The sequence below is a fragment of the Conger conger genome, chromosome 1 (assembly GCF_963514075.1).
Source record: "Conger conger chromosome 1, fConCon1.1, whole genome shotgun sequence".
Taxonomy (NCBI): domain Eukaryota; kingdom Metazoa; phylum Chordata; class Actinopteri; order Anguilliformes; family Congridae; genus Conger; species Conger conger.
This window is the reverse complement of record NC_083760.1, coordinates 32,642,788-32,670,714: the sequence shown is the minus strand read 5'-3', so window position 1 is coordinate 32,670,714 and position 27,927 is coordinate 32,642,788. Positions and strand designations below refer to the sequence as shown.

Below are 27,927 nucleotides of genomic sequence, written 5' to 3'. Positions count from 1 at the left end.
TTCCTAATTAAGTGCTCAGTGAGAGTAATTTAACAATGTTAAAAATGGAAATGATGTCAGTAATACACACTGCTCAAAAAAATTAAGGGAACACTTAAGGGACACATCAGATCTTGATGAACGATTTATTCAAGTACATTGTATAATTTGTTGAGAACAAAATGACGTAACAATGTCAAAGGAAACCAAAATCATCAACCCATTGAGGGCTGGATTCAAAATCACACTGAAAATCAAAGTAAAAAATTGAAATCACAGGCTGATCCAACTAGTGTGAATTTTATCACGGTAACTCATAATGTGACTCAGTAGTGTATGGCCCCCGCGTGCCTGCAAGCACTCCCGACAACATCTGGGCATGCTCCTGATGAGTCGGCGGATGATGTCCTGGGGGATCTCCTCCCAGACCTGGATCAGGGCATCAGTAAGCTCCTGGACAGTCTGTGGCGGTACTTGGTGCTGTCGGATGCACCGATACATAACGTCCCATAGGTGCTCAATTGGATTTAGGTCAGGGGAATGTGAGGGCCAGTCAATGGCATCAATGCCTTCCTCATCCAGGAACTGCCTACACACTCCGGCCACATTAGGCTGGGCATTGTCCTGCACCAGGAGGAACCCAGGGCCCACTGCACCAGCGTAAAGTCTTACAATCGGTTTGAGGATTTCATCCCAGTACCCTGCTGGCTATGACATGGAGGTCTGTGCGACCCTCCAAGGATATGCCTCCCCAGACCATCACTGACCCACTGCCAAACCGGTCATGCTGGATGATGTTACAGGCAGCATAATGTTCACCACAGCGTCTCCAGACTCTTTCACACCTGTCATCAGTGCTCAGTCATCTGTGAAGAGAACAGGGAGCCAATGGCGGACCTGCCAATTCTGGTGGTCTCTCACGAATGCCAATCGAGCTGCAGGGTGCTGGGCTGTGAGCACAGCACGTTGGGCCCTCATGCCACCCTCATGGTCAGAAGTTTGGTCAGAAACATGTACACTAGTAGCCTGCTGGAGGTCATTTTGTAGGGCTTTGGCAGTGCTCCTGTTCCTTCTCGCATAAAGGAGCAGATACTGGTCCTGTTGCTGGGTTGATGCCCTTCTACAGCCCTGTCCAGCTCTCCTTGTGTAATGGCCGGTCTCCTAGTATCTCCTCCATGCTCTTGAGACTGTGCTGAGAGACACAGCAAACCCCCTTTGTGACCGTAAATATGTGCCGTCCTGGAGGAGCTGGACAACCTGTACAACCTGATTGGGCTGCAGGTAGGGCCTCACGCTACCAGTAGTGAAAAGGACACTAGCAGAACACAAAACTAGTGAAGAATCAGTCAGGAAGGATAAGGAGAGAGCAATTGTCTGTGGCCACCACATGCAAAACCATTACCTTTATGGGGGTTGTCTTGCTTTTGCATCTCCATTGCACCAGTTGTCACTTCTATTTGCACCAAAGCAGGTGAAATTGATTCACAATCACTTGTACTTCCTGAATTGATGGATTGATATCCCTATATTAACTGACTGGGTGTTACACTGTGATGATTAAGTGTTCCCATAATTTTTTGAGCAGTGTATTTAACATCAAATCTATTTTGTTACGCACACATACAGTACAGTCCATAAGTACTTGGACAGACATTGTTTTTGCCCTGTACTCCAGCAAACAAACAGTTGAAATAAAACAATCACTATGTAGTTAAACTACAGACTTTAGCTTTCATTTCATTTTTACATCCATATTGGGCAAACAGTGTAGGAATTGCAGCCCTTCCTATACATAGTCCCTTCAATATAAGAGGACCAGAAGTAAGTGGACAATTGGCTGCTCAAATGTTTCTTGTTAAGTTTTATCCTGCATAAAAGACCTAGCAAAGGGTTTAGCGTGCCATCTGCATTTGGAGTCTGTTGCTGTTGCCTCTCAACATGAGGACCAAAGAAGTATCAATGCCAGTAAAGCAGGCCATCATTGAACAACCAGCTGAAAAAACAGAATAAATCAATCAGAGATAATTAAAAAAATTACAGTCAATTCCTTTGTTTTTGCAATACGCTGAATATATTTGGAGTTGAAATAAAAAGATGAACACGGGACAAAAATTCAGAGTTTAATCTTTGATTTCCTGATATTTACACCAACATGTGTTAAACTACTTACAACATAGCACCATTGGTATCAGACCACCCAATTTCTAGGTGAGCAAAAGTATTTAAGTAAATTAAAGTAAATAACACTTAATATTTGGTAGCATATTTTTGCAGCCCCTTTCAGTTGTTGTTTGTTTCGGGGGGGGGGGGGGGGGGTTCAGGACATACTCAATTGGGTTACTTGGTGGTTGACTTGGCCAGTCTAAAACCTTCCAACTTGTCCCTAAAGTCCATTGTTATGTTGGCAGTGTGTTTTGGATCATTGAGCTTGGACACATTTCTCGGTAAGTTGACAGACAGAATGTTTTTGTAGACCTGTGCAAGGATGAGCTCAGCAATGGTTGACCACAGACGACCAGTGTAGTGGATGACAGAAGAGTCCTTCAAATGGTACTGGCACAACGTGTTTTGGACAGAGGATAAGGTTGGAGAAGTCTTCCCAAGAACCAAAGCACCCCTCCTCATCTGAGAAAATATGGTGGTTGGGGTGTTACAGTTTGGGCATGTATGGCTGGCACAGATGCTGGATCACTTGAGTGCATTGTTGATGTCACTGCTGCAGCAGGATGAATGTTGAAGTATATAGAAACATCTCAGATCCAAGGAAATGCATCAAACCTGATTGGACGAAGCTTCATCATGCAGCAGGACAATGATCCAAAACATACAGCCACAGCACCCAAGGAGTTCTATCGGGCGAAAAAGTGGAATGTTCTTGACTGGCCAAGTCAATCACCTGACTCCAATCCAATTGAGCATGTATTTCACTTGCTGAGCATCACCAAGGAAGATACCCAGCATCTGGTCATGTTTATGTTCATTGGCTTCAGCCAATGATTAGTAAAAATTTAGAATAGAATTTAGAATATTACTTTATTTCAGTTTGAATACATTTTCCCAATTACTCTCGGTCCCCAAATTTGGGGGGACTATGTATAAAAACACCCAATATGGATGTAAAAACTGAAATTAAAATTGAAAGTCTGCACTTTAACAACATAGTGATTGTCTCATTTTACATTACATCACATTACTGGCATTTGGCAGATGCTCTTATCCAGAGCGACGTACAGTTGATTAGACTAAGCAGGAGACAATCCTCCCCTGGAGCAATTCAGGGTTAAGGGCCTTGCTCAAGGCTGTACAGATGTTATTGTGGCTACACCGGAGATCAAACCATCAACCTTGCGGGTCCCAGTCATGTACACTACGCTACAGGCTGCCTCTCATTTCAACTGTTGGTTTGCTGGAGTATAGAGTGAAAACAACAGAAACTTACAGACTGCAATGTTGTAATCCTTATTCAACACTCCTTTCCATTTATTTTGCATTTGTTGCCAGTGTATGTTAACCACCCACCCTCCCAAAAAGAATAACCCTAGTGAACCAGCCTACCTTTCAGGCGAGCCTTCACAATAATTTCAATGTGTTTCATGGCAACTTTCAGGAGTTTTAGTGTTATAAGTGATGGAACATCAACCTACAAGAAAAGACATTTACAAGGATTCAGCTTGCCAAGGCTTACCTATACAACAAGAGGCAATCAGATGAGGCCCCACCACTGATAGCCCTAGAGCAGGGATCAGCAATTCACGGTCCTCGAAGGCCGAGAACTGCTGGTTTTCCACCATCCCTTTACCTGGAAGGCAGGTGGAAAGACAGTCTGGACAATCGTAGCACTTATTACCTTATTATCTATTTGTGGGAGAAAATAAAACCAGGGCCGGATTTGGATAAGAGGTCCAGAGTTAATGATCCCTGCTCTATAGGACTGTAAAACTCATCCACATGAAAGAGCTGCCAGACATGCAGATAGCCAGACATTATTTCCCAGAGGCAGCAAATCCAGACTTACACTCACTGAGCACTTTACTAGAAACGCCTGTACACCTACTTATTCAAGAAATTAGTTAATCAGCCAATTGTGTGGCAGCAGTGTAATGTAATGCATGAAATCATGCAGATACAGGTCAGGAGCTTCAGCTAATGTTCACATCATCCATCAGAATGGAGAAAAATGCAAAGTGACTTTGACTGTTGAATGATTGCTGGTGGTTTGAGTATCTCAGAAATTGCTGATCTCCTGGGATTTTCATGGCCAACAGTCTCTAGAGTTTGCAGAGAAAGGTATGAAAAACTAAAAAACATCCAGCGAGCGCCTTGTTAATGCAAGAGGTCCAAGGAGAAGAGCCAGACTGATCAAAGCTGACAGGAAGGTGACAGTAACGCAAATAACCATGCATTACAACAGTGGTATGCAGAAGAGAAACTCTGAACACACAACGCATCTAAGTGGATAGGCTACAGCAGCAGAAGACTTAATAAGTTTAATAAATACCTAATAAAGTGCTCACTGAGTGTATTTCCTTAACTTAACCACCAACTCCATCTCTATTTGTGTAAGTTCCCAACTAATAGGCTACAGCCTCAATGTCAGATTGGTTGGGTAAAAACTATCTATTCCCAGTAACTTTTGCTCAAAATATCACTTCAAGACCCTTCTTGAAGGGCCATACCTTAAGAATCTTCATAAATTCACAGCCATGACCCCAAAAACAATGTGAGGATTTAGTGAGCAATTTACAACCTCATATTACATAACATTTACCAATAAAAGGACATCAATGGACATCATCTGTTTTGCCATCTTGTGACAGCAGTATTGTAATGTCAGCCTTATAGCGCGGGGTTCCAGTAAAGTGTTACAGTGCCAAAAATTGCCTATAAATCACCTGGATCTGGTGGTCCCTGACATCCCCTCTCATGCACCTAAAATCAGTGTGAGACTGAAAAGCAAGGTTTCAAAAGCACTTACGCACTTCTAACATGCAAGTTACTCATACAAATCATGGCCCTAAACCGGTGGTCCTCACTCCTGGTCCTGGAGAGCCGCAGGGTGTGCTGTCTTTTGTTGTTAGTCAACACTTCATTGCTCAAATAAAGCAGTTAATTACACAGTTAACTCACCTCACCAAGGCGAACCCTGTGGCTCTCCAGGATCAGGAGTGAGGACCACTGCCGTAAACAATAGTGAGAGTGGTAAGCACTGATGCCTCACTGCGGGAAGCTAGGAAGCCTGAAGCGGGATTCCCCAGACCCATGTTCTTACTTTCTGGGCCCGCCGGACCAGCACGGCAGCAAAGAAACGCAGGGTCACCCTCAGCTCATCCACAAATGCTTCGTCATCTGTAATGTCTCTGCAAATGAGAAATCATTCCAAATGTCATTCCACTGGAAGTTAAATTCATAGTAACAAAACTTCAGAACAGAACTCATCATAACTTCTTAATAGGTTCTAAATAAATGTAAAAAATAAAGTCTCTCCAGCAAGGTCAATTCCTTTTTTGCTACACACTGAAGACAATTGAGCTTTGAGTCAAAAGATGTACATGAGATGACGGATTCGAATTTCAGCTTTTATTTCCTGGTAATTATTTTCTAGATTTGTTAAACAGCTCAGAACACATCACCTTTTGTATCAGACCACCAAATATTTAGGTGAGCAAAAGTATTGGAACATAGATGTGTCCTGTTAAATTGACTGGGTAAACAATAGATAGTTCTGAATCTCTACTCTTTGGTTTAGCCTTGCATTTTGCCTGTGAAGACTGCATATGTGTTAGAAAAGAGGAACCAACATGAAGACCAGAGAGCTGTCTTTGGGAGAAAAGCAAGCTATTTTGAAGCTTAGAAAAGAGGAGAAATCGATCAGAGCTATTGCACAAGCATTGTAGAAATTGGAATGTCCTGAAAAACAAAGAAACCGCTGGCCTACTGAGCAACAGACATCAAACAGGTTGACCAAGGAAAACAACAGCAGTTGATGACAGAAACATTGTGAAAAACACAAAACATCAGTCAGTGACTTCACAAACGATCTCCGCAGGGCAGAGGTGAAGGTATCTCAATCAACCATTCGAAAAAGACTGAGAGAGCAGCAATATAGAGGCTATACCAGAAAATGTGAACCGCTCATCAGTAGTTAGAATCAGAAGGCAAGATTACAATTGGCAAAGAAGTGCAGAGATGAGCCAGAAAAACTCTGGAACAATGTTTTATGGACTGATGAGACCAAGATTAACCTCCACCAAAGTGATGGAAAGGCCAAGGTGTGGAGAAGGAAGGGATCTGCTCATGAGCCAAAACATACAAGCTCATCTGTGAAGTACGGTGGAGGAAGTGACATGGCTTGGGCTTGTATGGCTGGAGTGGGCTCACTAATCTTTATTGATGACAGCAGCAGGATGAATTCAAAAGTCTACAAAAACATTCTTTCTGCCAAGTTAGAGAAATGCATCCAAACTAATTGGAACTTGATCATGCAGCAAGACAATGACCCAAAACACACTGCCAACATAACAAAGCACTTCATTAGGGAGAAAAAGTGGAAGGTTATCCCAATTGAGCACGCAGTTCACCTTCTGAAGAGGAGATTCGAAGGGAGCCCCCCAAAAAAAAAACAACTTAAAGAAGCTGCCGTGAAAGCCTGGAAAAGAATCACAAAAGAAGACTGTAACAGTTTTGTGATGTCAATGGGTTCCAGGCTTGATGCAGTGATTGCAAGCAAGGGTTATTACATTACATTACATGGCATTTAGCAGACGCTCTTATCCAGAGCGACATACAATGAAGTGCAAATCAAACACAAGTATGAGTGCTAAGAGGACCTGAGAGGACAGTACAGTTCCGAGTCCTAGTGCTACCAAATATTAAGTGTTATTTACTTTCATTTACTCTCTGTTCCAATACTTTTGCTCACCTAAAAATTGGCTCGTCTGACACCAAAGGTGCTATGTTCTAAGTAGTTTAACACATTTATGTCTAAATACCAGGAAATAAAAGCCGAAATGCTGAACAATACTTTTGAAGGGGACTGTATATTTAGCAAAGTAAACTTATTGAAGTTGCCAATTCTTCCTTTTATGTCGCCACTGTACCACGAAATGCTGGAAAAGTTGCCTGGCATTGTTAACTGCCAGCCTTTGGGTTCCTGGTACATTGATGCAACATGCTAATGTGGATGTAAACAGTGACCCTGGCTGGCTTAAATGCACCTAAACCCTGGTGGGATGTAGCTAATTGAGCCCTGCAACTGTGGATTCCAAGTCATAGTCATTGAATGATATACCCTAGGATCAAACTCTCAACTACAAGTGTGCCTGTGGAAAGCGCCTTCACCAACTGAACCTCCCAGGAGCCCCATGTTAATTGTACATTCATTTTGTTTTAAATTGTTACAACATACCTGTACCAAGGGTACACAAAATTCTCCAGGACCAATTCCAGGATCTGGGAACCAATCACAACATTGCATTTCAACAGCCAAAATAAATGGAGTTGCTGAAGATGTGCAAAAATGCTAAAGAAGTCGTTGAAGAAGAGTTATTCAAATTTACCTCTGAAAGAGAAGCATCCACTTTAGAGTGCACTTTCAAATCCAGCCATGGCTGATAGTTCTCCAGCAGTAGTGTTGGTCTGTTATAGAACATTAAAATGCAGTAGTAGTTACAATTTAAATTGCATTTGGAACATTGGTTTCTTCCAAAACAGTCCAAAACTGTCCAGTCCAACACAGCTGGTATAACTGTAAGAAGTAATTATATACCCACGTAGACAGATAACTTTATCAGAATCTTGCGGCACACTACTAAAAAACCATCTGCTGAGTTGTAATAAGCCTTCCATTTAGGGGTACTACATTGCATTATAGTTATTTAGCGGATGCTTTTATCCAAAGCAACGTACAGTTGATTTGACGAAGCAGGGACCAATCCCCCCTGAAGCAATACAGGGTTAAAAGCCTTGACTTAATCAAGGTAACCACAGCAGAATGGATCTTATTGTGGCCACACTGGGGAAAGTTTTGTAACTACCAAGAATTGCTAATAGTTTTACAGACAGCATGACCCCTAAGACAACTCTTTTTAGCTCCCAATTCCAAAAACATGAGAGAAAGAAGGAAAGTTGGTCATTATTCAGAGGTATTTGGGCACTTCATGATTGTGACCCACTTCCATTCCAGATAAAAAATTCAAGCTGTTCTCTTGAAGTTGATGAGACGCTTTCAGTCAACTGAGTTTGCCGTCTGTGTAATGTGACACAGCCTCAAGCCAGTCCAGACCACTCTTCCACTTTGCCCCCTAGAGGCCAATTTCCACTTATTTTGTACTAGTCCTATAAAAATTTCAATATCGCATAACGTATTTACTGCACATACAGGGTTGAATACTTAAATGAAAGAAGAGGCTTGTACCATTCTGATATTTCAGACAAATTTAGGTCAAACATGTACATAAGAAACTGTCCTCTAATATTGACGTATCCTACAGACATGTATGCATAAATACCCCCAGGATAAGCTAAAAACACAGTTTTACAGCGATTATAGCCCATCCCTGTGGTGAAAGTTTAGTGTGTTGTGCAGATTTATGTCGAACAAACATTTGCCTGCAACGCAAACGCTCACTGGAATTGGCAAGCAGAGTACCCCCAATAAATTTTTTTATTTTTTATTTAACCTTTATTTAATCAGAATCGGCTCACTGGGATTAAGAATCTCTTTTTCAAGAGCGACCTGGCCAAGACAGGCAGCAACAAGTCAAATGTACAAAGTTACAGAAATAGAACAAATGACAATACATAAGTTAAAATCAGATCATAAATATAATACAGCACCGCATGTCTAAACATTGACAAGTCAATGAGAGTGCCTCTAGCTATCATCGATTTAAAATCACCTAGTGAAACTAGCTTCTGCCTATTTTCGCTGTTTCTAATGAAACAATTCATATGTGGTCAAAGCACATACGCAGAGCTTTTATTAAAGGGTATGTGCTTTGACCATGTATGACAGCCAGCCACAGTTACAAAAAGGCCCTTAGAGGCTTCAATATTCAGAGCAAGGAGTTCCAGTTGCTTGCAAATAGTTTCAGATAGAATCACATTAACATGAAACATAAAACATTTATTGGTAAAAAGTCATACCTGTGTCGCTTACATCTGATCTTGCCACAAACAGCACAACTGTGACCCAAGGGAAATAGCTCCTGCTGGTCCTGCTGCCAAGATATAAACAAACCTATGCAAACAAATACCTCACAAAAACAGATAAAATGCCTGACGATCCTCAGCACTAAGTGGAGAAACATTAGCAGGGGCTTAATTTTGCGTTTAGACAAGAACGCTACAGAACTAAAAACATCTCAGTGTATGAACATGATATATACCCATATTTTAGATGCATTTAAGAAAACTAGAAGTTTGAAATACAAGAAATGTGTCTCCACCCTGGCCAATCCTTTAGTGAGCAAGGGACAATATGATTCTCATAGCTATGTCCTCCAGTTTTACCTTGGATTTTGGCTTTATTGTGAACAGGATGTTGGGCAGCAGTGTCTCAGGGCCCAGCGAGCAATAGAAAGTGACGACACCAGCCAGGAACGACCAGAAAAGCATAAGAATATGAAGGTATCTGAGAAGAGAGAATCAAGAAATATTCCAATAAACATGATCAATAGACACATTTAAAATATCCATCCATCCATCCATTATCTGAACCCGCTTATCCTGATCAGGGTCGCAGGGGGGCTGGAGCCTATCCCAGCACACATTGGGCGAAAGGCAGGAATACACCCTGGACAGGTCGCCAGTCCATCGCAGGGCACACACAGCATTCACTCACACACTCATACCTACGGGCAATTTAGACTCTCCAATCAGCCTAACGTGCATGTCTTTGGACTGTGGGAGGAAACCGGAGTACCCGGAGGAAACCCACGCAGACACGGGGAGAACATGCAAACTCCGCACAGAGAGGCCCCGGCCGACGGGGATTCAAACCCAGGACCTCCTTGCTGTGAGGCGGCAGTGCTACCCACTGCACCATCCGTGCCGCCTCATTAAAATATATAATTTACAATATATTTACAACAAAATTATATATTAAATAAATAAAATAAATTAATACATACTGTAAGTTAATAATGAAAAATAAAACCGTTGTGTGATAATGTGTGTGATAGTGTGAGTGTGCGAGATCCACAAGCAATATTCAAAAAGAACTGAAATAGGTACAGAATCCACCATTACAATCCACCCTGTGGATAGCATTTTGTGGTAATCATGGACCGTCACAATGCTGATATGTAGCTACAGCTTAAAGGGTCACTACACCAGAATGAGTATGTTGTTCCATACAATCTATAATGTATTTTTAACAAAAGTTTATACAGTCTCCCCGTGAAAAAGAAATCAAAAAGGGAGAAAGAAAAATGGAATCGACATCCATGTGTGACCTATACCTTCACTAATGCAAGGTTTGGAATAACCATGCATGGTAAATTATTTTGGCTACTGTCTATTAAACCACGATGAAAGTAGTACAGTGTAATGTAATGTAATTTAGTTAATAATAAATTAATAATAATAATAATAATAATAATAATAATAATAATAATAATAATAATAATAAAACATATTCTTTTGCATACAGTTCAAAATGACAAGGTGCAAATTAAGGTTAAAAACAGCATTAGGTGCTTTAAAAATATTGTAAATAGATATTGGATAAATATTTTGAATAAAATTGGTTAAGTGATTTATTGGATCCACCAATCATTATAGCACTATTAGCTATATTGATGTATAGCCTAGGCACAAACACTTTCCCATAGCATTCAGAAATTCGATCACCATCTGCATTCTAAATGATAGTAATCCACAGATCGTGTGAACAACACATATTGTGCACGTAAAATGTTACTTCAGCCTACCTATTTAAGAGAACGGTAGACAAAAGCAAAAAGAGAAGAAGAAAACAGAAGACCGGATACTGGCGACCCAGTTCTCTGAACAGGTCCAACTTCAGCCTCTGCTTCAAGTTCTCCAAACGTGCTTTGATAGATGCCATTGGCATCATGGATTCTATTTGGATAAACAAAGTAAGCAATTAACCCTATATTAAATTAGCATGTTTGCTTAATACAACTTGCATACAAAAGGGCGTAGCAATAATACGTAAGTTACCGATACGTTAGCTGTTGTTAACTACCTACTAAATAGTAACGCTAGCTAGCTAACTAGTTACCTGTAACAACGATAACGTCGTTTGCATGCCAGCTGCGCAACTGTAACAAATGTCAGCGCTATTTTGGGAAGTCAAATGTCACATACCTGCACTAGATAGCTCATTAGTTGGATAGATGCCGCTATGTAACGTTATTTAACTTTAATAGCCGAGCTATGAATAACGTCGGCGAGATAGTTTCCTGCTATCCTGCTGGCGTTGTCTGAACGCATGACAGTGTAACTGTTAGTGGTCTCATGTTCACTTACCTCAAGCTGCAACTGTAGCTACAGGGACTTGCTAGCTGATAACACCAGTAACTGAATATTTGAAGTGACCGAGAGCTACGATTACTGGAAGCGTGTGCTCGTTAACCAGATTGCAGTTCCGTGCCTCCAGCCTGCAATGCAGTGCGGGAATCGATCTAACGAAAAATAACATTCACGAGCCGTGAACATTACGTGGTAGCAAACGTTACCGCATTTGAAGAAAATAAAAATGATTCGCCCAGCTACAGGCTATACGTACTATTGCAGAAATTATGTTTAACTAGAGCTGTAGGCCTAATAAACGCAGTCGTAAAACAGGTTTATATTATTGTGGTTCTCTCTCCCCTGCACAGTGAGTTGCTGGCACGAATATAACAAAGACTTGCTATTGCAAAATGATACCACTCTTTGTAAGTGACACTTTACGTTGAAAAATTCTTACCATTCCCCCTATCATTCCACTAGCCTACCGGTTCTGCACAGTAACCTGAATACCAGCGAGACATACTGTATGGAAGACGATTACAGCATTTATGGTATTAGGTCCCACAGCCACATTCATTTTTATTTTTATTTGAAAAAAAGTTTTATATATATGTTGTGCAGTGCGTGGTCATGACTTCAGGTGCTTGCATACCTTTATGTCTTAATGTAATTTCCTGTTAATCACAAAGATATGTATTAGAAAATAGTTCAAATTATTTCTTGAATATGTTATAATCACCTTCTTAATGTATTTTTTATTGAACTATTACATTTCACTTCTTGTTCTCAGTATTTTTTTAAATTCTAATGATATACGTGGGCTTCAGAAATGTTAGCACCCTTCATAGATATGCTGTAAACAAAAAAACAAAAAAATACAGGTATTGACATAAGCATTATTTTCCAACATGTGTAAAGCAGTGTGCGTTATTCATTATTCAACTGAATCAACTAACGTCTTACATTAAAAAAATAAAAAAATAAAAAATAATAATAATACTAATAATAATTTCCCCAATTATTGCCCCTGGACCACTGGCAGCAAAACATCTCCAAAACACCAATGGCCCACAGTCATACTTGACAGTAGGTATGAGGTGCTTTTCCTTGTTTGTATGCATTCAGTTTTGCCAGCAAACATGTTGACGGTTGGTATGGCCAAATTTTTCAGTTTTGGTCTCATCTGACCATAGCACCATCTTCCAGTCATAATTCCAATGAGGTTTGGCAGACTCAATATGCTTGGTTTTAACTACTGTGCTCAGTAAGGGCTGTCTTCCTGCCACCGGTCCAAAGGGTTTATTGGTATGGAGGTGCTATTTTATTCTTTTTTTTTTTTTACTTTGTGACAACAAACTTCAAATGCCCTTGATTATGGTGATGTAATTTATAGACATTGCAGCTTGTACTAGTCTGGAACCAGGACTGTTGACCACAGCTGGAGAGGGCCCACAAAAATTTCAGGGGTCCAGAATTGCACTGCAACCACTAGCTTTTTATCATTGCACACTTAGATTTATTACTGGGGAAAATTATAGTACTCATCATGGTGTCCTGAATTTAAAAAAAGATCCTGTGCGCACCTATGGCAAGCCCTCTAGAGGCCATCTGACAAAGTGCAGGCTCTGTGCAAACTGTCCTGATTTTGCCACTTTCTGCCCACAATCACATGGTGCCCATGGGAAGAAGTTCTGTAAGAAGAGATCGCCATTTGTATCTCTTTATCTATAAAGCCCTCCTTCAGAAATGACCTGTTTACCACACTAGACTTTTAGTTTTTAAAGATCTACCTTATTGCACACGTTCACATTTTCATGTTTTGAAAATGTTTTCTGAACTGAGTAAAAATGCTTGGCACTTCCTTGGAATTAGGTTAGTAACTGAAACCCGTCTGTCCTTACTGAAAAATGATGCAGACCAGCATAAATTCAAAGCTGGTTAAGGCTGGTCTATTGCTGGTCCAAGCAATAGTGATGATCGACCAGCTTAATCAAGCTGGTAATATGATGGTGATGCTGACCGACTTCGACAACCTAGACCAGCTGGTTCCAGTATGCTGATCACGAGTAAAATCAACTTCAGTGACATATGCCAATTTTCAGTAAGGGTGTCGGCTGTGGAATATACAAATTAGCTACATTATTAAAACAGTGGGAAAGACAGTATTCCATGTTCATGTAGAAAAGTGGAGCTGGTGTTTTGCATCAAGTAAAATACATGTATGGTAACATCTCAACCCATACACCAGCAGCTGGAAAACAAAATATTTATTCACAGGAGTTGGCCTTCACTTGCCAGTGTCATTTGCAGTCATCTTGGAAATTATTAACCCCTTTTGCTGAACAGTGTGTGTGTATATGTATGCATGTACACAGCGGGCTCCATAATGTTTGGCCAAATACATACTTTTTTTATTTGGTTCTACTCCACAATTGAATTGTAATCAAGCAATTCTAATGTAGTTGACGTACACATTCTTAGCTTTTAGGGTATTTATATGCTTATCGCCATGCATCACCAATATGCTAATCACTCTATGCACCTGTCAGACCTCTCCGTTACACTACTTCTGGATGCCTGGCACCTCCCCCTCGTCACACCTGCACTTCTCGGTCACGACTGCTGTCTGTTCTGGCCCCACGGTGGTGGAATGACCTTCCTGTAGATGTCAGAACAGCAATCTTTGACCACTTTCCAGCGCAGACTGCTCACCTCTTCAGGCTGCACCTTTCCCTCCCTACTTCACTGCTATAATTAGGCATGTAAGCTATGTGTATGCTATAGGTTATAAGTGCACTTGTGTATAATTATTTTAGTATTCGGGGTATTATAGCTGCCAACCGTGGTATGCTACTTGGAAAGTTGATTTATTCCTTCTAAGGGTTCAAGTTTCATCTTAGGCAGTTTCTTTTGGCCTCCACAATTTGCTCATGCCATCACTCTGATACAAGTGAATCTTGGTCTCATCTGTCTGCAAGACCTTTTTTGAGAACTCTGCATTGTGGACATCCTATTTTTGCAGCCAACCCTTAGGGTTTGCATATTGCCGTGTAGCCTCTGTAGTTTTTTGTGAAGGTTTGGCTTATGTCTCTGACAGTTTTTTCTTATTTCTCAGCCTCATGCCGCTCTGGGTCACTACTTTGGTCCTCATGTTGACAAACGCACAATAACAGACTCCAAAGGCAATCAAAGTATAGAATCTCTCTCACGACTGCACACTTCTGTTTTGTTTACAAAAAAAGCCACAGCCTTATGAAAACCTAATCAAGCAATTCGGACCAGGAACCTAATGTGAATGTACTGTTCTCTGCATTTTCCATGTTATTTTCCAGAACAGTTCGGAGTAGAAACAGCAGGTTCATGATATACTGGTGTAAAAACATTAATTTATCCATTCAAAGATGTAAGCCTTATATCAGTTGGAACTGGAGGAGCATTCACTCACACATGCACACATGAACAGCAGAACAGAATATAGCTATGAAAATTCATCATAGCAAGTAGCCTTAGGACACGGATAGAAATCAAAAACTTTATTACAAAAATAAGTTACACTCACCGCATATTACAGTATAAAACAATTTATTTGCAGGAATGCAAAAAAAGGTTGTTGGCCACCAACAATAGTTTTAAACTTGATAACATCTTTTTTCAAAGGTTTGTCATAATGGTAGGCTTACTGATAGAGATTTAACTGTACAAACATGGGGTGAGCAATTGTCTTTTCACAATACATGGAATATGAATCAAAGCCGCGGCATCCCTTTCCAAACTGGACTGAGCACCGGTCCCTGCTAAGTGCAGCCTCTCACTCTTTCAAGGCATGACCTTTTTAGAGCATTACCTTTTAAGTGCATTCAAGTTACCTGATGAAAAAAGGCCACAAGTTTGCAATGTTTTCTTAGGGTTGTGCATGATTGACTGAACCCGTACAGACGAGTGGAACTTCAAAGGTACATAATTGCCAAGATGGAACCTCTGAATTAGTAGGCCTACTATTAAAAAAACCATTCCGGAGTCTTCCTTTCGGGGGGGAAAAAGGGAAACTGCTGGGTTGGATGTTCAAGCTTTCACAAAAGTAACTTTTTCTTTCTTCAAACTATCATACAACCAGTAACTACATAATCTGAAGATGCAAAGATGCTACCTCAGTTTAAATGGGGATGAAAGCATCATCACAAGAATTTTTACACACCCAGTTTGACCATCTGCAGTACTGAAACAGCAGCAAAACTACTATATTAAATTTAGTAGATATGTCCTGCTGTTGCCTGTGTGCATATTCCGTGAAGGAACAGGTCCTGCTTTCATCAATAGTCTCCCCTATTTACAGTACAGGCAGGGTAGTTTAATCCTCTGTACTGAGGTAGTTAACCAACCCTTTAAAGACAAGTTCTGAAAAGAACCACTTTTTACTGGAATGCCTGACAACTCACGCCAGGTGGTTACACCTAAAAAAATCTGCAAACTTTCTCTTCAAAGTGATCCAAAATCTAAAATAATTAAGATTAAAACATGGACATCCCAACATAAAGCTGCAAATTAACACAAAAACATACAATAGAATCAAGCTCCTTCTGAGCCACTTCAAACCAAGACAAACTTAAAAAGTGCAAGAGACATTTCAGGTTGACTATCTTTTCAGAAAATCTGAATATCTTCAATAACTTTACAATGGCATTTTTGGGGGGAGGGGAAGGGGGTTGCAATTGTTGAATTCAATAAAAAAGTAAAAAATAAAATAAAAAAATCCAAGCAAGTAACATCTTCAAATTGCTGTGGATCTTTTTCAGGTGGCAGTCTGGGAGATGGGCTTCTTCTTTAAGGCTGGAATATCATTGGACCATCGTGTTCACCTTACCCTCACGTCCAGTGGCAGCTTCCGGCGTAACCCCACGTAGCATGTCAGACTTCAAAGAAACAGGTCAGGACCGGCCTCGACCGCTTTTCCCTGCTAGCCAGGTAACAAAAGGACACAGTTAGGAGAGACTCACAAACCAAACCACAACACACTCAAAAAACCTGCACATAAATAAGAATACACCATTGAAATAGGATAAACCCCCCCCCGCCCAAAGAATATGGCCATCATAAAAAGTTCAACTACCGTTCCTCCAAGCGCCACTACACCCCCACATGTCACATGCACAAACAAATCTAAATGCTTTTTGGACATGGTTTCACTGCACCGGACATCACAGAGGGAAGCAGGGTGTTTGGCCAACAAAAGCAACATGCCCCTTTGCTCTTAAAAAAACCCCCAAAAAAAGCAGAAATTGTGGAATTGCATGCATAAAGAATCAAGTCTTGCTGAAGGAATAGCTCAATTTGTCATTTTAAAACAGCAGGCATGGCAGGCAGCATGCACAACAGCAGTTAACCCAAACCTGGGTTTCAAAGCCATAAAAAAGCCCATTGTGAAAATCAAATTGTGCTTTCTCGTGACAACTACCAATTGTTAAATGTTTTAAAAGTGGCTTTAATCATTAAAATCTCTTAAAATGTAAACTGTGCACATTTAGTGGGATTGAATGTAAGCCAAATTATACAAAATAATTTAGTGTATAATAATTTAGTAAATAATAAGTGTTTAGTCTACTATGGGATTGCGCGATTACGGTTAATTTAGAGTTTGCACCTCCCCAGAACACAATGGTGATCTGTACTTAAACAAAAGTAAAATATGGACAGCAAACAATGAGGTGCGTAGCTATATACATTTAATCAGAACAGTTAAAAAGGAAATGCCAACTCACTTCCACTACATGAATTGAAGAGGTCTACATAATTTTTTGATAGCATGCTAAGTGACATTGCAGCATGTAACTAGAATAAGCAAACCTTTTTTGTCCAATTCTTCCACATGGAACCTTAAATTTGAACGCAATTTGAGGAGAAAATTTGCCAAAACATTTGAAACACAATTTGAAATTTGTTACATGGTTGTGTGTACTTTTATTAAAGCAGACAAACAACAAAGAATACAAGCCAAAATATGAAGCCAAAACTAGGACCAATGGCAATAATTTAAAAACCAAATGTTATTTTATAGCGGTGCAATGTTTTTCAACATACAAATACAAATAAGGAAACAAGTGTTAACTTACTTCCAAGACATGGAGAGCAAAATTATATACATATATACATAACACTATAGTTAAATAGATGTGACTTAAGCACATAATTGCAAATCTCCAAATTTCAAAACTTGATGAAAGCTTGGCTTGTCTTCCAAAAAACAAACTGCGTAAACTTTCTTTTTAGTTCTCAAAGAAAACAAGTTTGCCAGAAGCAGGTGGGAGTGTAACTAGTGTTCAAGTCCAAGCGGATTGTTAAAAATATATATACACGAGTGAAATCTTGCCAGATGACACCATTTTATAAAAATAAAAACAGAGGGGAAAAAAGGCAACCATTCAAGATCTGGAAGCCATTGTTTGCGGCCATCAATCACCCGAGTCTCTATAAAAAACATTCTCTGCAATCAAAGCCTTACTGCACTCATTCTACTTCCACTGCTGCCCAAAGTGATCCTGATAAAAATCCTGGTTGTCAGATTTGTAACCATGGTTATCAGAATGATCACCACCTTGCAGGGGTTGCTGGGCTATGGGTTGAGAGCCCCAGTTCTGATTACTGGTCTGGTGCCGCTTGGAATCTGGCTGGTTGTACCCGTCAAATTTGCGCTTGCCTCCTACATTTCCGCCGCGGTCGCTGCGCGCACCACGTACCCCGCGGCCCCTTGTCGGAGCGCCTCCTCTGGCCCCTCGCGGTCCTCTGCTCGATCCGGGGCCCCCTCGCTGCGAGAAGCCGGCCCTACCCCTCTGGGACACCGTTGCCCCCCTGCCGCGGGCGAGGGCCGGTGCCCGCCCTCCCCGGCCGCCGCCTCGGCCTCTGGCAGGGGCCTGATAGTCGTCGTAGCCGTAGTAGGGGTCTTCGTAGCCGCCGCGGTAATTGTGGTAGTCGTAGTCGTAGTAGTAGTCGTAGTCCCCGTAGCCGTAGTAATCGGGGGCGTAGGAGTAGCTACCCCTGCCTCCCCGCCCTCTGCCTCTTGAGGAGGGAGGCATGTGCGGGGGGGCGTAGTAATAATAATCATCATACCTGCATAACACAAAAAGAAGGAAGAGAAAAATAACAGCTTAGGCAAGGTCAAAGCTCCCTAGTCTGGCATCACCCTTAGAATTCCTTGCCTACCTTCAACCAGAGCATTAAACAGGTCTGAATAGCAGGCAAAGAACCGTGTTAATATCCTAACTTGCTTTGCACACAAATCATCAGGAAAGTGGACTGCTTTGAAAATTAATCAGTTTCCCTATACAAGCCCAGGCTAGGCTTGAGCTGATGCTTACTCCATGCATCGGATGATGTGCACCTTCAAAAATTGTTGATGGGTGATAGTCATTGTTAATCGAATGTATCGCCCATTGGACCAACCGTACCCTAGACAACGTACCCCATTAAACACCACCTAGGATGAGTTTACAGTGCGGTAAAGATACTGTATAGAACACAGTTCTCATCATACCAGTCAGTCATATAGAGGCCCACAATCCACTGGTAGCATAGTCCTTGCTGTTTTCACACAAAAACCAATACGGTGGTTTGGGACGTTTAAAGGGTTTTGCATGCCCACACAAGAGGAGAAGAAATGTGCTGAACATAGGCCACATTGCTGGCAGAACCCAAGAGGCGCTTTTTGAGAAGGGACGGGCTCGGCAACACTCACATTTGCGTTTTGGCGGCCTGCCTTTGGGCCTTGCGCTCCTTCCTCTTCTGGTCTGGGGGCTTCGCAAACACTATTTCTATGTGTTCGCCTTCCAGGTCTTTGCCGTTCATTTCAGCCAATGCCTGCACGGGTCGACAGAAGGGCACATTCGTTCATCTCGCGTAGTATGGTCCTCACCATCATTGAACAACAAAATGGAATACCTTTCAAGGACAGTACAATGTATGGTGGATTAAATTAGAAATCAATCGCTTTCTGATACCACCCTTTTACATTTGAACAAAATGTTAACATTTTTCATTAACCACAATAATCAACCATTCAGGAGGGGTTGACCCATATTCAACCACCCACCCCCCCTGCCTACACACGTCTTCTTCAGTATGGTTCTCAAGTTTACAAACCAGGTTATCCACAATTTTAATACTTTTGGCCGAAAACATATATGCAAATTCAGTTATTTCTTTTGTCCTTAAATCTCATTTTGCAAAAACATTCAATTTTTATTATGTTATAGGGTGTACATTTCTCTCCAGACATTGTGCCCACTATCAGTTGAGGAAACATCACATAATTTAGATATTTATTTGACAAAAGGTATTAAAATTGTGGATAAACGTGATTGTATGTTTTCTGATAATAAGAGGACCATACTGTTATGAAGACTAGGTCCATCATATAATGCAACAGATTTCTACATTCCCGCCATTGTACCCCAACTACCACTGAGCAATGGCAGAAGTGAGAATATTAAAGAGCACCTCACATTTCCACAATATTATTGGTAAACATTTACTCCTTACCTTCACTGCTCCGTCCCTGTCGTTGAAGTGAATGAAGGCGTAATCCTTCAGCTTCTTCACCCGCTCCAACTTTCCAAACTGTGTAAAGGTCTTTTCAAGTATTTCTTCCGTTACAGTACTTGCTAGGTTTCGGACAAATAAAACTTTGACCTGCATTTAACAAAGCAGACAACATTAAGCCGTTAAGAGGGATGGTACTACCAAGATCAAGAACACCAGGTGATTGAGTTTACAAACTCGCTGCTAATACTCCAGCCGTGAAGGTCATTTCTCAGACTCGAGACACGGGTGGTTTCTTGGATGCATTTGGGCAATTCCTGTGTCAACCTCCTACATTGCATTGATATCAAATGCTCTTCATTAGACTTTTAAGTTCAGAATTTTTAAAAGTGTATAGTCTCCCCAAAATACATTTTTGCGTAGCATCCATAATGCAAGTTATTAGTCTTATTTGTTCATGACTTAATATTTTTTAAAAATGTTTTTGGCCCTTTTACTTTGCCAAGTGGGTGCTCTGAAAATATGCATTAACATTTTCTCTCAGGTAAGAAGAGACATTTTGTTTCTCATTTTCTGCCAAAATATCACATCCATAATGCTGGAATTGCACATTTACAAAAATATTAATGAATTTGACTGCAGCTAGCAACTAGCTTCCACACTCTCCGGGTTTTGAGGAATGAGACACCCAAGACGGTTTAACATTGTTGGAGCAGGAGCAACCCCCCCTCAAAGAAGGTTTTAAACAGTAAAGCACAGATATATATGTCTATTTTCACCCTCAGGACATTTCATGGAGTTGGAAGACTATACAATTCAAAGCAATCGAATGCAAGAGCATCCAATCAAATGACTGCCATGCTTCAACCAGGTACCGGTAGGTGCTACACCCTGATGGTGAGGTCACTTTCCCCCACGATGACGCAAGGAAAATCTTTAAGTCAACTCATCATTAATGCAAAGTTCTGCAGTAACTCCACACAATCCCGTCGCTCCTCACCACGCCTCACCTTGGCCATGACCTCCGGATCAGGGTCCTCGATGGGGTCGGCCCACTCCACTGTCACGGTCACGTTCCCCCACACCTTCACCTTGCCGCTCATCAGCCGGCGCCGCGCCATGGCGGCGGATTTGTGGTCTTCGTATTCCAGGAAGCAGAAACCTCTGTTCTTTTTTTTGTCGTCCGGCTGATGGTACAGTATGACATCGTTAAGACCCTCTGTGCAAGACAAAAGGCGAGACACGGGGAGAGGACACATCAGCCAGTCAGCTCGGGGGAATAGGGGGAACCCTTGGCGTGTTCAAGATGAAGCTTGATATAGCTAACTAGGAAGTTAGCCTAATGGTAAACTAAATGACCTGTTATCAAGCATGTTTATTTTCAAACATTTGTGCAAGTAAAGCATGTCCAAGTTAATCCAATGCAATTTATTTAACCAAACAGTAAAGTGCTTTACCAGCACCTTAAAGTTTCTATTTTTCTACCAAAATACAATATGAAAAAAATACGTATTAAATCAAATTGACAGTAAAGCAAAATGCAGTTAAAATGAGCACAATGCCCACCTATGCAACTGTCAGATTAAAAATATATTATAATAATATGTGCAGACATTAACCCATATACAAAATTAATTATGCTTATGAACCATAAGGGACAGTAGACATTTTCATTTCAATCTCAACAATGAATGAACCATGAAAACATAAAGGCTTATGAGGGGCAAGACAAGTCCATAGCTGAACTAATATTCCATTTCACCGGGGAAATTCAGCTGACGAATCGCACTTTTCCAGATCTCGGTAGTGGTATTCATGGGGCTGACAGAAGCAAAGATTTCCCTATTCAGATTAGCTCACTTGTCTCGCACGTTACAAGAGCGGTATGAGGCCATGTCAGTTCACTTACCTGTGACTTTGGCAAACTCCTCAACAATCTGTTCTTTTGTTTTGCTCTTGGGGATGGAGCCCACAAAAAGTCTGTTATTGGCCACAGAAATGCACACGCCGATGTGCTTCCCAGGCCGAATTTCACTGTTATTACACTGAGGAAAGAGAAGAGTAGGATAATGACACCAATAACAAGGAAAACCATACAAAATTAAAGGCAAAAGGTGCAGCGGACATGTAAAAAAAGGCCTGGCAGGCGTGTAGGGCATGTGGGAGGTAAGTACACCACATACGGGAATGCATCTAAGGGATGAGTAGAGAGAAGCAGCTTTGAAACTATGTAGGAGCAGAAGGGGGCATTTAGTAGAGGTGTCAGACAGTAGGGGGCATGTGGAGGATTACTGCAGGTGAAACGTAGGGCACGTGTCACAGTAGCGGCGTGTATGGGGGATGACCATAAGGGTAGGGGACGCGCGGGTTACATAAGCGGGGCATGCATACCAGCTTCACCGCCTCCTGAGCTGCGTCTTTAGTGCAGAACGTGACGAACGCGTATCCCCTGTTCAGACCGCTGAGAGGGTCCATCATAAGGCGCAGGTCCCAGATTGGCCCCGCCTTGTCAAACAGCGGCACCAGCTCATCCTCAAACAAATCCCGTGGGATCTTCCCCACGAAAATCTGAGGGGGGTCAAAAATGTGTTTTGAGGTCAAGGCAGCATACCCTAGTAACCAAACCCCTGCACAAAAAGAAACTCAAGTGACTGCCATGTGGAAACAAAAAAGGCACCCGGTCAGATCTTAGCGGTGAACTATCAGCGTAACTGATGTTACTCCAGAATAGTGTCAATGTCTCATCATCTGAGCACCAAAGCCAGCATAAGCTATGAGAGGCGCCGCCACCACCCACACCCCCTTACCTCAGTGCCAATGGTGGGCTGGGCTCCCGAATAGACCGACTGCGGAGGGGGCCCTCCGTACTTCCGCTGACCTGTCGTTACATCGAGTGTGTAGCTGGTCCTCTCCAGGAGTGCCTGTCGGAACAACCAAACTGCCTGTTGCTAGCATTCAAAAAGTACATCGGACATCGGCACCCGGACCACGTGTGCCCGAACCGCTGTGAAAGAGGAGGGAATAACATTCGCAATGAATACTAGTTTCAGCCATTCTGGGTCTTTGTAGAGGCAGGGGAGTGCAATGAGATAAAGCCGCCTGTTGGGAGACAACGCCTAGTACACTCAATTGTTTCCAGGAAGACCCAGAACGGCTAAAAACGCAAGGCACTGAGCATTATTTCCATGTCTATCGTGAGACCTTTTGCTGACTGTGTGAAGTTACAAGGCTTTTCGAGGTCAGAGGTCTGAACAGGTGACAACACACATTATCAACATTACCCAACCACTGAGCCCGACTCCTAAATACCCGCACGTCTTTGAAATATTCCTTCAGCAACATACCTTTACTTTCGCTTCATCTGGTCCTTTATTGGAATCTGACACTTTGGTCCCCTGTTTCTCCCTCTGTCTGTAGGTCTTCATCACTCCGCAGAGAAAGGCACTTTTGTTCTGCGGAAAGAGGGGAAGAGTAAGCGACGTGGTCTACCCGTGTAAGTGTGCGCAAACGGCCAGTGACCGAGCGTAGGTCTTCTTCACTCTGCGAAGAAAGGCACTTTTGTTCTGTGGCAAGAGGGGAAGAGTGAGCGTGCCTGCACCCGCACAGTGCATCTATATTCCTGTTGTACGTTTGCGTGCGAATGACCGAGCACGCGGACTGACCTTAGTTCCCCAAGACTCTTGGAGACACTGCATGTCTGTGTATGCAAGCAGCGTGTATGTGCGTTCCTGAAAGCGCCCCGCCTAGAGTGCGCTCACCTGAACATGCGAGAGGTCGCTGTCCTTGAACTGCTGCAGAACTTGCAGGGCGCCGTCTTCATTAAACTCTTTCAATGCCTCGATCGCCCTCTCATCTAGGTCTTTGTGCGCTAACAAACCTGTGGAGGCACACACAGGGGTTAGCACTTTATGGGAAGCGGACGCGTTGCCCAATCGGACACGAGCGCCAAACCGCCGCTCCGACATTCATTTCATCACGGACACAGAAGGTACCGACAATCTAGATTAGGCATGATGAGCACCGCAGTCCCGACCCTACAGAAAGCACAAAGGCTATTTTCTCTACATGTAACGTTTCATGGGGCGGCTGTTAAGACTCCACCGTGATTTTAAAGACGGTCAGTCACTTGACAAAAACTGCAATGGGAGAAGGAAAGACCGCCTTTTGTTTGGAAGCCTTCGACAAAAATCTGACAGATCATGCAAAAAGGAGGAGGAGGAGAGGAATAAAGAAAAGTAGACATGCTCCCTGGAACAAAGACGCGAGGGGAAACTAAATGCCCTGCGTAGACGCTGGCGCGGTCACCGACGGGGCATTATTCCACCTCGCCGGCGCTAAACTGAGCAGATGTGACGGGGAGGGGAGGAGGCAGCCGTAATCAGAGACCGCCGTCTTCAGCGCTCCCTTGCTATAATTAGCTTGTCCACGGTCTTTTTTTGGAGGGGCACGTCAACCTGTCCCCAGCCCCAGGCAGCTGCTGCCATTGTTTCCGTGTGTACCCGTCTAGCTGCTCCGCTCCCCCCCACCCCACCCCACCCCACCCCACCCCACCCCACCCCACCCCAGAGAGGCTCCTCTGGCCGCTGCATCCGAACACCGCGTGAGGCCTCCGGGCCCTCACGACTCCAGAAACATGCTACTCTCCTTTCACTCGCTCAAGAGGACTTACGCTGTTATTCCACTTACAGATAGATACTTAGGAAAGGGATCTGGAATAATTAACCCCTGGGACAATATCAAGGTGCTGACTGGGATTTGAACCCATGACCTTCTGGAATCAAGCCCAGTTCCCTGACCACGGCTAATAATAATAAAATGTTTCGACTGCCTTGACTCATAAAACAAATGATATGCTAAATATTACAATTGCTTATGCTTATGAGTGGGAAGTGCATTTTTTTTTCTTTTTCTGCAGTACCCATTTTGTTAGGAAACCACAAAAAGTTGCTTTCATGTCCCAATTCCCACATTTAATTACAGGGGAATACTTAAATGCAGCAAAACATGCAATTGTGGGTAAAAAAGAAAATTTGCATTAATTAAATGCTTTTTTTGGTGGGGGTGGTGTTTGGTGAGTCTTACCTGCTATGTAAATTTCGTCTAGCTTTTCAGCAACTTTCTGTGGTAAACCAGCTTCTAATAAAGTCTGGAAGTGTTCAGAATGGGTAACTGCAGCAGAGGGATCCGTGGGTTCTTCTGTACCATTTCCATTAATATGTTCAGAGGCCATGTCTCCAGAAATCTGTGCAAATGCAATGAGCCAAATTAATCCAAAAGTTGGAGGGAAAGTTCAAAGAATGTTATATTACGCGGTCATTCTGTTCATGTATTGACAATGCACAAGCACACACCGGCGGTTACCACTGATAGCCACTACAACTGAAATGCAGAAAACAGCGATCGCTTTGTGATAAATCAAGTCATTGCATATTGTTGTTCATGACGGTTTACTTCGATAACAAATCTAACTAACTAGCTAGTTATATTACTGCAAAAATATTTACAGAACTAGCATAGCAACAATATAGACATATGTGACAGTGTCTAGGGGTGCTCTAACATTTTGCAAGCTTCAACTTTCGCGTGATCGATTCTTTTGTTGGGAGATTATGTCAACAGTTTGACAGATTCCCCGCCTTGAACTACGCTTGCAAATAAAGTTGAGACAAGGACTGCCCCCAAACAAAGGCCCTTCCACACCCAACAGGAGCCTGAGCGCTGTTCAGTTTACAACAGTAAGTTACACGTGTTCCTTCCAGCACCACCACACAAGTTTCCGGTAACTTGCCACACACCACAAGCAAGATAGCGATCTAGCTAAATGCTAAAATCAGGACGAGTTGGATCACAGCTAGCTAGATGGACATATTAAATTAAACGATCTACCAAGTAAACTGAGCTTGCATCTAAGCACTAAACACCTTATTACTTGAACTGCGAAACAATGTACTGTAGCCCAACAAATAGATTGTCAATAAAATGGTACGCTAACAAATCTATCAGGCGGTTACAAAATGCTAACCGAGGCAGAGACCGCAACTTGCCACTTACTAATGACAATACCAAGTTAGACAGCTAGCCAACTATCGTAACGTTAGCTAGATAACTAACGTTACCTTAACAAGGCTGCAGACAGCAAGCTGTTAGCTAACTAACTTAGTCTAGCTAATCCATGACAACCAAAACAGCCGAGCACACCTTTGACTGCAAATCGTTCCCTTCCAAGTGTAAGTTAGCTAATGTAAGGTTTCAAGACAATGGCAGCTAACCAAATGTTTAGCTAACTTAAAGCAATTACGAAAGTTAAGTAGCTAATAACAGTTAGGCGACTAACACAACTAATAAAGGTAGGTAAGTTACTTATTGTATTATGATTGAGAACTTTTGCAGAGTTGTTCACATGTATTAGCAATACACATAATTTACTATTTTATGAATGAAAGTGCATGATGGGGCTCCACATGTAGCTGGCTGACAAAACGTTAGCCAGCTAGCTACATTTATTTAGTCAGATAGCAACAGCAAACAGCTAGGCGACAATCATAATTTGGCAAATTAGCGGTCTAGCTACCGATAAACGTTATTATTTAGCATGGGAAATGAAGTAAGCAGCGATCTAATTCCAATAATCTCATACAATACTAAAAAGTAACGTTGCAGACTAATCGCATCAGATCTTTACAAGATCTGGAGATTTGAGACAAGTTTTCCCAAAAACAAATCGTTCTTGCTATAGTGGTTTATGCAAAGGCCCAGTTGGCCAGCGTGCCGCCACATAGCTGGCTGAATGGAGTCCATTTTCAAAAAGCCGGTCCCAGGAACCATCCCAAACCACTTTCTACTTAGTTTAAGCACACAGAACGTTTATATCTGTTGCACATTCCAGCTTTCCTACTTGACAGTTTGGTAAACATTGACCTTACCTGCTAATGGGAATTTAAACTGTATGGCCTGGGTTATTTTGGAAGGGAAAAGTTTTCCAAAAAAGGTGAAAGGTGCACAACTCCCGGCTTGAGTCCGGCTCCAGTCTGTCACTCTGAAGGATGTAAAATGGCGGATTTGCTCACGCCGTGAGTTTGCTCGCACCAATGGGGTTTCTCAGACAACAACGCAGGGGCTGCGTCCCATTATCTTTCACTCCACCCTCCTTTTCTCCACGACCACTCCTCCACTCCAGCGGAAGTATGTGGAGCACAGGAGTGGAGTTAACGAGTGGAGCAAAGGAGTGAATGAGGGGGGAGTGAAGAAAATCGGGACAAAGTCGACGGCCTGTGAAAAACCGAAAACAGGCGAGAGTAGCCGATTGCAGTCGGGGGAGGAGTCAAAAAGTCTGACAATTCTTGGTTGACTAGTGTGCTCACCTCTTCTAGCAGTCAAATTGAAAATAATGCAATAGGCTATGGTTGCTGGGAAATTGCTTGATTCTTGAGAATATAATTTACTATACTATATTTGTACGTACTGGTGTTCATAATCACTTAACAGGTGCTCCAGGACCTGTAGAATTTTTCATATTGAAAAGATAGTTAAGATAGACATGTTTGCTAACTAAGTTCGTTTTACAACAGGAAAGGTTGGATTTAACATTTCATGTCCGTAAAGTTATCATCCCAGTGTTTCTCTATATGGCTACCGAAGAGGGTCTGGTGTTTATTAGCTAGCCTAACTGTTCAAATTTAAGTTCCCTGCCATCTCCACTTTCTGGTTCTGGACAGTGCCAGATTTTGTGGGTTGGGTTTTCATAGTATGTTGATGTCAGCACCGCAATGTGAAAAGACTGCGCAGTTGAAGCCGTTTTCTTTGTCTACTTCGAAAATGGGACAGTGAGGGCAGGGAGTCCACAAAGATCGGTTTGTAGGTCATGCAGGCAGAGTCATGAGGGAGTGTAGTTCCAAATATCATTCATTACTGGGAAGCCCAAAATCAAAGGTATGTCCCCTT

The 27,927-nt window shown here is 42.2% G+C and overlaps 2 protein-coding genes across 6 annotated transcripts in view; both read right to left on the bottom strand.

Moving 5' to 3' along the window:
• The window catches only part of LOC133131292 (sorting nexin-14-like), a 31,179-nt gene extending 19,382 nt beyond the window's left edge, over positions 1–11,797 (bottom strand). The window contains exons 1-8 of one of the 2 annotated variants that reach the window (XM_061246588.1): positions 11,473–11,797; positions 10,911–11,061; positions 9,490–9,610; positions 9,124–9,197; positions 7,536–7,614; positions 7,385–7,428; positions 5,249–5,336; positions 3,535–3,619 (exon numbers count right to left, since the gene is read on the bottom strand). In XM_061246588.1, coding sequence (XP_061102572.1) covers positions 3,535–3,619; positions 5,249–5,336; positions 7,385–7,428; positions 7,536–7,614; positions 9,124–9,197; positions 9,490–9,610; positions 10,911–11,056 — 637 coding nt within the window. In that variant the 5' untranslated portion in view covers positions 11,057–11,061; positions 11,473–11,797. The remainder of the gene's footprint in view (positions 1–3,534; positions 3,620–5,248; positions 5,337–7,384; positions 7,429–7,535; positions 7,615–9,123; positions 9,198–9,489; positions 9,611–10,910; positions 11,062–11,472) is intronic. The other variant, XM_061246596.1, reaches the window with a different exon arrangement.
• A 3,178-nt stretch (positions 11,798–14,975) lies between these two features.
• Positions 14,976–27,047, bottom strand: LOC133130116 (heterogeneous nuclear ribonucleoprotein Q-like). Of its 4 annotated transcripts, none has more exons than XM_061244400.1 (12): positions 26,910–27,028; positions 25,069–25,228; positions 23,745–23,863; positions 23,331–23,438; positions 22,794–22,907; positions 22,378–22,554; positions 21,896–22,031; positions 20,997–21,205; positions 19,987–20,136; positions 19,184–19,305; positions 18,189–18,558; positions 14,976–16,411 (listed from the first exon to the last, which is right to left on the bottom strand). In XM_061244400.1, the coding sequence occupies exons 2-12, from the start codon at positions 25,214–25,216 to the stop codon at positions 16,370–16,372; spliced, it is 1,695 nt and encodes a 564-aa protein (XP_061100384.1). In that variant the 5' UTR covers positions 25,217–25,228; positions 26,910–27,028; the 3' UTR covers positions 14,976–16,369. The 4 variants fall into 4 exon arrangements, with proteins under 4 accessions (XP_061100384.1, XP_061100389.1, XP_061100374.1 ...); XM_061244405.1 differs by having other exon boundaries at positions 14,976–16,408; XM_061244390.1 differs by lacking the exon at positions 14,976–16,411 and having other exon boundaries at positions 16,527–18,558.
• Between the last annotated feature and the right edge of the window lie 880 nt (positions 27,048–27,927).